General features: G+C 29.0%; 1 protein-coding gene across 3 annotated transcripts; it reads right to left on the bottom strand.

Moving 5' to 3' along the window:
- Positions 1-494: 494 nt before the first annotated feature.
- On the bottom strand, positions 495-6,010 carry LOC123906197 (serine decarboxylase-like). 3 transcript variants are annotated; one of them, XM_045956091.1, is made up of 7 exons: positions 5,785-6,010; positions 3,479-3,731; positions 3,116-3,338; positions 1,907-2,138; positions 1,600-1,793; positions 1,320-1,456; positions 495-1,217 (listed from the first exon to the last, which is right to left on the bottom strand). In XM_045956091.1, exons 2-7 carry the CDS (start codon positions 3,632-3,634, stop codon positions 630-632), a joined length of 1,530 nt encoding a protein of 509 aa, XP_045812047.1. In that variant the 5' UTR covers positions 3,635-3,731; positions 5,785-6,010; the 3' UTR covers positions 495-629. The 3 variants fall into 3 exon arrangements, with proteins under 3 accessions (XP_045812047.1, XP_045812118.1, XP_045812200.1); XM_045956162.1 differs by having other exon boundaries at positions 566-1,217; positions 3,479-3,734; XM_045956244.1 differs by having other exon boundaries at positions 566-1,217; positions 3,479-3,555.
- Between the last annotated feature and the right edge of the window lie 4,396 nt (positions 6,011-10,406).

Here is a 10,406-nt window from a genome sequence, read left to right as displayed (position 1 = left end):
AGTGTTCGACTAGGTGAAATTATTAATGTGGTGGTGGTTAGAAAGACAGATTTTAAGTTCGATTAATCTCGTAGCTTGTTTGGGGTGTAGAATTGGATAATAGAAAGTATGTGCTTTTCTTTTCTTTTTTTTAATCAAAGGTATCCTCCGCGCTTAACTGCAGATGTAACTGAGATTCATTTGATGGATTGTCCTCTTTCAACAAATGTTTCTCCATACGCACCAGTCGGAGATCGAACTCAGGACTAAATAATTAAGGGATGCAAGTATCTACCACTTGTGTCACAATGGTGGTTAAAGTATGTTCTATTATGTTATTCTTTTCAAACTCTTGTATTTGTTATTAATAGGCACACCTTATGCTTAATTTTGTGTTAATATATATAGAATTTAATTTATATGCACCGGCGATTTAAAGTTATTTTGCACATGCGTTCAATAATATATATATATATATATATATATATATATATATATATATATATATATATATATATATATATATATTATTTTGGTTTCTTCAAAAAATGAAGAACAAAAATCAATCAAATAAATACAAACGAGTACAATCATATTATAAATGGCCCAATAATTGAACCAATTATTAATTAACATCCCATACATTTTAGCTAATAAATATTTCTCAAAACGTTATGCATCGAACAAGCACAATTCCTAGAACCAACATCGTTTGCAATGCATAGAGGTTGAAACTTTTGTCCATCTTTAGAGCAAATCAATCGTTTTTGGACAAATTCACCAACAAAGTTGTCAAGCATTTCAATAGTAACATGTTGCAATACTACCACATGTGCAATATTTTCATTGCTTGCCAAATTCCATCTACGGGTAAATTGATCATCTTGGGGCTTCTCAAATGCAACTACGTTGCTAAATTCATTTAACATTGCACCAATTCCAGCATCACGTAGTAGATTTAATAAGTAACGTGATTTCATTAAGCAATTATGCACTTCATTTTCAAGTCCTATTAAACCCCTTTTTGTGAGAGCATACCAAAGAAATATTGGAGAATGCCCGCTTCGGCTGCCTGTGATTGTAGCATCCCTTGAAGCAATGATGCCACATTCGCTCGAGAGGGCATCAATGTATTTCAAACGAGTTATCAAAACACCACAAGGCGAAGGACATCCCAAAAACTTATGACCCGAAATAGTTACACTGTCGATAGGTTTCTTGAAGCTAATCCTTGGAGCCTATCCAATGACCAAAAATAATATTTTAGTTAAGTTATAATCAGATAATCATTCAAATCTTGAAATTTATTTAATCTGATTATGGAAATAACTTTAACTCACTTGTTCGATAAAAGGCAACATGATACCAAATAGAGCACCGTCACAATGAATGTAGAATCGATCACGAGTAAATCCACATTTGTAAAGTGTTTGTATTACAAGATCAATATCATCAATAGCTCCTTTCAAAGTCGTCCCTTCAAAAAAAAAAAAAAAACTGCATGTTTTAGGTTTTTCATAATTTAATTTTGTTCAAATGTGCATGCATAAGCATTTTAACTTGTGTTATAGTTGTACAAATAAATATTCAATTTTCAAATACAAATGAGGAGATATATACCTATGTTTAGATTGATGATTGCTGGTTTGTCCTTGTTGGCAAGTAGAGAAGCCTCTAGATCAACACAATCAATTTCACCAGAGATCAAAGAACCAACCTTCACACATTGCATTCGATACATTCTTGCTATTTTCGGTATTGAATAATGTGAATCTTCTGAAGTATATAGAATTCCACCTGGAAAATTTTCTCTCCTATAAAAGAAAATATATAATTAAGTAATTTATCCATCTCTAGTCATTTATACTAGTAACCAATTTTATTTTTTTAAAATCTATAGTAAAAAAGTTGTAGTTAGAAAACTAACCCTACTAAAATTCCATGAAGATTGCCTTCAGTTCCACCAGTTGTGACGTATCCCCAATAATCATTCTTTTCTATCTCCCATAGTTTAGCAAACCAATCAAGCACACTAACTTCAAATGTCATTGAATTTAGAGAGAAACTGCTTCCAAGAAATGGATCTCCAGCATTGTTCAAATGAAAATTAAGCAATGGTGCAAACGCATTATAATTGAAGTTTTGATTTGTAGGGTAACCTTCAATGGAAACAGTATATATAAGAGGAAAATTCTATGGTACATACAATGATTTCTAATATACAAGTATATATTAGGTCATTAAATTTATAGGTAAATAAATATTTTTTAAAAGAAATATTTTTTTCTATTATTAAAACAATTATAATAACCAAATATCATTTATCAAAACAATCAAAAATATAAAATTTGATTTTTTTTTTTGAATTTTTATTCCTCGTAATAGTTAATATTGAATTTGTTTATGAAAAAATGTTAAAAAAATAGTGTAAGGCTTATAAACAATGAAATTCCGCTGCTTTCATAGAGAATTCCGTTGATACTGTCAGTTGGTCTTGGTTGTGGCACATCCCGGCGCCGGAAAAAATCAAACTCTTCCTCTGGACTGCGCTTTAAGGCCCTCCCTACTAAAGAGATGCTTTCTCATCGTGGTATGATTCATGATAACACTTGTCCTAGGTGCAAGAATAACAACGAAACAATTATTCACCGCATGCCTTAGAGATTGTGTTGTTTTGAAAAATATTTGGAAAATCATTGGTTATTCAGGGTCATAATTGCTCATAATTTGAAAGAGGGTAATGCTTGTGCAGACTATCTAGCAAAATTTGGAGCTCGCAACAACGACGCTTTCTCCATTATGGCAAGCCCATCTGCGAGAATAAATCTGCTCCTACTTGATGATGCAAGTGAGACTTGTTTCTATCATTAATTGCTTTTGTTTTCTTTTTCCTTTTATTTCTCTCCATTATACCAAAAAAAAAACAATGAAATTGTATTATTTTTTGTGATATTATTATCTCTTAAATACAATAATCGGTTAATAATTTTTTAATTCATATAAATAATCACTCATTTATCAATTTAATGATCTAATATACCGGTACATTCAAATAATGTACCGTAGAATCTCCAATAAAAATATCTTGTGATATCATAAATAACTAAATAGAAAAATCAAGCAAATTAAAGAGTACCTAAGTTACGCAAGTTGTAATTACTTATAGTATCCGCATAACGAGTAATTATTGCATCCAAATTGGTATCTGTTTCGCCAATGCACTGCGTGATGGCGAGGTTTGTAAGACTAGTAATATTGTTTTGTTCATGAATATTTTCATGCACTATTGCTTCTTCTTTTAAAACTATGGCATCATGAATCATAGTCATGTTGTTTCCTTCTAGAGTCTCCATCATATCCTGTAATGTGTGTGACCAACATGAATTTATTACAGACTTAAAAGACCCAACATGAATTTATTCTAATAATAATAAATTAATAATAATAATTGAAAAGAAAAAGATGTATTGTTAGAGAAAGGAAAAAAAAGAAGATATACCTGTTTTGTGGAGTAGTGTTTCAGCGTTCTGTGATGTTTGGAGCCCAAAAGGACTCTATTTGGAGTAGTGTTTCTAACTACACATATAGAATAATGTTTCAGCTTCTGTAGAATTTGAACCACAAAAGTTGAAAAAGATAAAAGCCAAAGCCACATGGGGAACGAAAATTTGTAATGAAACTCAAAATTCTGAAACACCAGTTGGAGCGATGGTGACTAATATGACGGGTTGACAAAAGAGCAGGATTCGCTACTGCTGTCAAAATAACATATCAAACTGTTAATTATTAATCTTTTTCAAGACCAACTCACATCCAAGATATTTCTTAACACACTCTTTTGTGTTCAGCACTATAGGACTTGGTGTGTAGATATAAATGGTGGTGGCCTAACGGATCTTAAAAGACTCTGATATCATTTTAAAATTAAGAATTGAGTTTAACTCAATCTTATAAAACTGGCTGTAAAGTAAGGATCGCCTCTTACTTATAAACTATTATTCATACCGGCTCATGTTTGATGTGAGACTTTTATGTCTCTTAACATGTAACACATGTACACATTTAAAATGAGTATCTCTTGACATGTAAGATGTACTTGTTAAAAGAAACACATGACATCTATGTACATTCGAAAATTTAAATTTATCGGTATATTAAACCGATAAATTAATAATTATTTTTATGAATTAAAAAATTATTTACCTATTATTGTATTTTAGAGATAATAATTTCATTAAAAAAACACAATTTTATTATTTATAAGAATTGCACTACTTTTTTACATTTTTCATAAAATAAATCAATATTAACTATTGTGAGTAGTAAGTTATTTTTAAAAAAATATTAAATATTATAATTTTATTAAATGATAAAAAAAAATCTTTCAAAAAATATACATTTATTTATAGGTACATTCAAATTTTCAAATATACTCTAAAAATTCCTGTACGTACCAAAATTAGTCAATTCCCTCCTCTGGACTCATTTATAAGTCAAATTATATTGTTTCACACTTAGGTCCTGTTTGAATTAACTTATTTTTGAGCTTATGCAATATAAATTATGTTTTATGTTATTTTATAAGTTCACACTAGTGAAAATTGTATTTTTATAAGCTATTTTATCATAAACTATATTGACAAATTTATAATAATATAAAAAAATTACATAAACTGTTTGCATAAACTCAAAAATAAACTAATCAAAACAGGACTTTAGTAAGAACATTGTTATATTTACTAAACTATCATTTATATTACATTAAATTTACATTTGGGTTATACAATCATCTTAAAAAATAGAACAATTAATAAGAGATACTTTTAGAACAATAACATTAAATATAATTAAATTTGATTACTTTATTGATTTTTTGTTTATAAATAAAGTACGAGGAAGTATATGATTGATGAAAAACGTGATGAAAAAGTATGATGGATGTTCTGCAATCTGCGGTCCCAATTTTCTTTGCTTTCCATCCATAGATTCCATACTGGGGAAAGCAGCGCCCAAGCAATAAAATTGGTGCACGCGTCCAATGCATGTTACAATCGCCGAACAAAAACAAAAAGCTTTCACACTTTAGTTATAAGTAAAAATTAATTAATTTCTTTTCTTCTAAATTATAAGTAAAAAAGGAAATTTAATTTTTATCAATTAGTAAGATTTACTTTAACTTTTCTCATAAAATTAATACAAATTTGTTTGTATTTCATTTTTCTTATAAGTAATAACCAATAAAAATTATTTTTACATCTCTAAAATTTATTTTAAGGATTAATTTTATGAATAGTAAATAGATTAATTTTTATAAAATTGTCATATGTTTTGACAAATATTGGACAAACAAGGATGAAGATTGGCCCAACAAAGCAATACTAAATCTTTAATAGACCTGAAAAATTGTTCTTTTGGCCGCTGCCAAAAACCTTAAAATACCCATGCTTTTAGACTCAGGATGGTTTGGAAGATACAATCCGAAAACGGCTAATTTTGGAACATATCTTCCGAAAATACATCTGTCTATTGCTAACTCGTTAATGGCTTTCATCTTCCTATCACACTTACAACAAAGTTTAGATGAGAAAACACTACTCTTTATGTTAAGCCCTTTTGGTTGATTCGCGATACATTATTTCTGATTTACATTTCTTTTGTATTCTTCATATGACAAGCATTGCATAATAATCAGATTGTATGTTGCAGAATTTTGCATGAATTCTGGTTGTTTTCAACATCCTAAGAACAAAACCAACAGAATAGGAAAATAAAAGCATGAAACGTGAAAGAGAGAAAGAAAGAGACCGTGAGAGTGAGAGGTCCGGCGAGGTTTGCGGCGGCAGCGGGGAAGATGAAAAAACGATTTTTCTCTTCTTCTCTGTTCTTTCTTGTTCTGTTTCGGTTTTTTTTTTTCTTATATTATTTTGTGAGGTGGTTTGTCGGAGGTGTTGAAAAATGGTGGTGTTGTGATTTGGTTCGTGAGGTTTAGTTGATAGAAAATAGTGGTGGTTTTTATGGTTTTTAATGGTAGTGGTAGACCGGTAGTGATTGAATATGGTTGAAGATGTTGGATGTGTGGTTGTGGGAATGGAGATGGTGATAAATGAAGCTTGTTTATTCTACACTGTTCAGCCTCTTCTTTCCTCAATGATTTTCTTGGTTTTGTTTTGTTTTGTTTTGTTTTGATTTTTTGCTCTCAATTTAAAGAGTTAATTGATAAAACTCTGTTGTCCCCATTGCATAATTTGTATGTTGATTAAAGTGTGGTTTGCAAGAAAGTTTTGGCTAAAATGAAACAGTATCAGACGTGGTGCAAAGTGCAACACTTGTTAATAATTCTATAAGGAATACGAATTTTATAAAATTTATCGTTGAATTGAAAATTAATATCATATAAATTATTCATAATTTTCTTTTAAAGAAATTGAATATTAGCTGATATCTTATTGAAACCCATCAGAGTTAACGATTTATGAATTTTTATTGAATAACATTAATTTTGATAGATCTCCAATAACATATGAAATGATTTTTGAAAATTTATGGATGATATATATGATATAATAGTGAATTTTGTCAAATTCGTTATAATGTTATTCGAGATATCTGCATCATACTCCTCCATCCTAATTTATAAGCAACATTTAATAATTTCACACATATTAAGCCGTTCTAGTCATGTGTAAAACTTATAGTAGCATGTATGGGTGTACGTGGGCCGAATTGTGTTGGGTTTGGTTAAAACCAATACCCGAACCACAAAGGGTACTCCAGATTGGGTCTAGTAAAATAACCATTCGTTACAACATTGAATCGTGTTGGATAAATCCACTAATTTTCGAGTTGAGTTGGATTGGGTCGTGGGTTACGCAAATTATTTTTTGATTTTTTTAATATTAAATATCTAAATGACGAATCGTCATATTTTTTTCATTAAAATAACTCACCCATTGTATTTTCTTGAAAAATAGTGTAACTTTTTTTCACTATTAAAAATAATCACAATTTTTTTGTGCAAACTCATCATATTTGTTTATAAAAATCATTAAATCTTTTTATTTTTTAAAAAACCGTGCAATGAATTAACATATTTGTTTATAAAAATTATTCAATCTTTTTAATTTAGTAAAAAATAGTATAACTTATTTTTACTATAAAAATATTTAACGATCAAATGATAAAACTTATTTTTGAAATTCATATTCACTCAAATGTCAGTTTTTAGATACATTGAATAATAGTTATTCAATGTATCTAAAAAGTGACATTTGCTTATAATTAAGAACGAAGAGATTAATAACTTTGTCGGTACGGACCGTACTATACTATCCACGTTTTCTTACTATCCAACCAATACTGCACTTTCCCTATTATCTCCGTTCATAATAGTAATACTACTACTCCTTCCTACTGGCTAGCAACTTTACAAATTCCTCACAATTTTGAACGAAAAAATTAACTCGTGTATTGAATCGTGGAAATGAAAAAAATTAAATTACATGAGTTATATATCTTAATTTGTCCGTTTCTTTATTGGTTAAAAATTTTAATAATTGAAATAATATTAGCATGGTTAGTTAATTTTTTTTTTATTTTTAAAACTTCAGAGAAACTTGAATTACAATGCAAAAAGTAAAATTAAGAGTGGAATAATTAACATTCAAAACAATTGTAAAAAGAAAATTCAAAACAATGAAAAATATTTCAAAAAAAGAAAAAAAGAAATGGTAGTATGATGTGAAGTAGGATTACTCCACCAGTAGACATTCAAATTAGTAAGAGTACTCTATAGTCTATACTATTATGTGTATGGATTGCTCCATTTCTCGGAAAACGTGTGGGAAGATGTGAGTATTAAAATGTTAACTTAATGTAAAACAAAGGGTATTTTTGGAATAAAAGTAATATATAGTCATAGAGTTGAATTTGTTAGCTTTTGCTTATATATTTGGAAATGGATTTCCTGCTGTTACAGCAGGACGCTGTAACAGCTGGGGACTGTCCGATCATAATCGTGTGGCTGTGATCGTTTTGAGTAATTTTATAAATGAATTGTTCTGATCCGTCCGATCTGATAATGAATGGCTGAGATGCAAAACAGCGTGAAAACTGTGTGATTCCCAACAGCAGGGAATCCAGATCCTATATATTTAAGGATAAATTTTTTGGAAGATTTTTGCTTATGATTAAGACCACAGGGAGTACGTCATTTCATTCACTCTTTCATGATAGAATTGATCTTGAAAGAAAAATTGATATCGCAAAAGAAAGGGAACTAAAAGTGATTGAAGCTTTTGATAGAGTGTGTGAATTTGTTGGAAAGTCATAGAAAGCTGAAGAAAATGGGAGGGGATGAGTGTCCTAGTGTTGTACTGTTGTTACATTTGCGTGTTGTTCAGCTTCCTTGTTTGTTTCATGCTGCCTTTTTTTTTTTAATTACTTTTTCTGGACATTTTTATACAAACAATTTGAGAAATAAAATTTGGTCATTTTTATAAGGAATTTTCATCAATTTTCAATGTTTAGTTTCACTTATATCCTTATTTATTATGAGAGAGAATATTAAAAATAAGTATTATCTTCATCCTTAATTATAAGTAAAAGTACACTTTTCAGATTCATTGAATAATTGATGTATCAGATGCATCAATTATTCAATGAATCTGAAAAGTGAACTTTTGCTTATAATTAAGGATGAAGAGAATATGAAGCAATTAAATAAGGGTATACAAGATATAAATTTAAATTTATAAGAGTATTAAATGAAGATAACTATGTATAATGTGTTTCACTGGTCTATGTATTTTTGTAAAGTGTTTCTTATAAAAAAGATCGGAGGGAGTAACTATCTATGACAATATAAAGAGAATATATGAGTTGTCCCGTGAGATTAGCTCAGTTTACAGGGATGTTGCATTATATATGCAGGTGTTGGGATTCAAATCTCAATCATCTCACTTATCTACCTCAAAGTATAATTTCTAGCCACTAGGCTACTTAACAAAAAAAAATGAATTTCGTGTGGACTTTTTTTAATTCTCATTATACTATGTCCATTTAATTTTCTAAATGTAGTCACTTTCCATTTTATGTGGTTATTTATGACAATATAAAGAGAATATATAAGTTATCTCGTGAGCTTAGTTGTTGGTAAGGATGTTGCATTATATATGCAGGTGTCGGAATTTGAATTATGATTATCTCATTTATCCATCTTAAAACTGTAATTTCTAGTCAATTTACTACTTGACAAAAAATAAAAAATTACACTGCATGTCCTTTATATTATTTTTTTGTAACACTTTGATCCTTTATTTTTTTTTGTAACACTTTAGTCCTTTATCTTTTTTTATTCGTAACACTTTAGTCCATTTTTTTTGTAACACTTTGGTCTCTTATCTTAATTATTTATAAAAATAAAGTACTTATATGTTACAAATAAAAAAATATAAAGGACCAAAGTGTTACAAAAAAATAAGATAAAGGACTTACAATATATATATATATATATATATATATATATATATATATATATATATATATATATATATATATATATATATATATATATATATATATATATATATATATATATATATATATATATATATATATATGAGTTATCTTGTGAACTTAGTTGTTGGTAGTCGAATCCAGATCTTTCCACTTATCCACCTTAAAGATGTAATTTCTAGTCACCAGATTATTTGACAAAAAAATAAAATACACGAGTTTGGTGTGGAGTTTTTTTAATTCTCATTATACTCGGTCCATTTCATTATCTAAACATAGTCACTTTCCATTTTACGTGGTTATCTATGACAATATAAAAGAATATATGAGTTTTCCCGTGAGCTTAGCTCACTTGACAGTGATGTTGTATTATATATGCAGGTGTCGGGATTCGAATCTAGGTCATCCCACTTTTTTTTTTTACAAAACTCGGTCATCCCACTTGTCCACCTTAAAAGTGTAATTTCTAGTCAGTGGGCTATACTTGACAAAATATAAAATACATGAATTTGGTGTGGACTATTTTTAGTTCTCATTATATATACCATATCCATTTCATTTTCTAAACGTAGTCACTTTCCATTTTACGTGATTATCTATGACAATATGACAATATAAAGAAAATATATGAGTTATCCGGTGAGCTTAGCTCAGTTGGTAGGGATGTTGTATTATATATGCAGATGTCGGAATTTGAATCTCAATCATTCCACTTATCCACCTTAAATGTGTAATTTATAATCACTAAACTAGTTGACAAAAAAAATAATACATGAATTTAGTGTGAATTTTTTTTTATAAGCGGTGTGAACTTCTTTTAATTTTCATTATACCCTGTCCATTTCAGTTTCTAAACGTAGCCACTTTCCATTTTACTTGGAGTAAAATAAAAACCTCGGCCCCGCCTCACGGAA

The sequence above is a fragment of the Trifolium pratense genome, linkage group LG1 (genome assembly GCF_020283565.1).
Source record: "Trifolium pratense cultivar HEN17-A07 linkage group LG1, ARS_RC_1.1, whole genome shotgun sequence".
Lineage (NCBI taxonomy): Eukaryota > Viridiplantae > Streptophyta > Magnoliopsida > Fabales > Fabaceae > Trifolium > Trifolium pratense.
The sequence above is the reverse complement of the archived record's forward strand: the minus strand, read 5'-3'. Positions and strand labels throughout refer to the sequence as shown.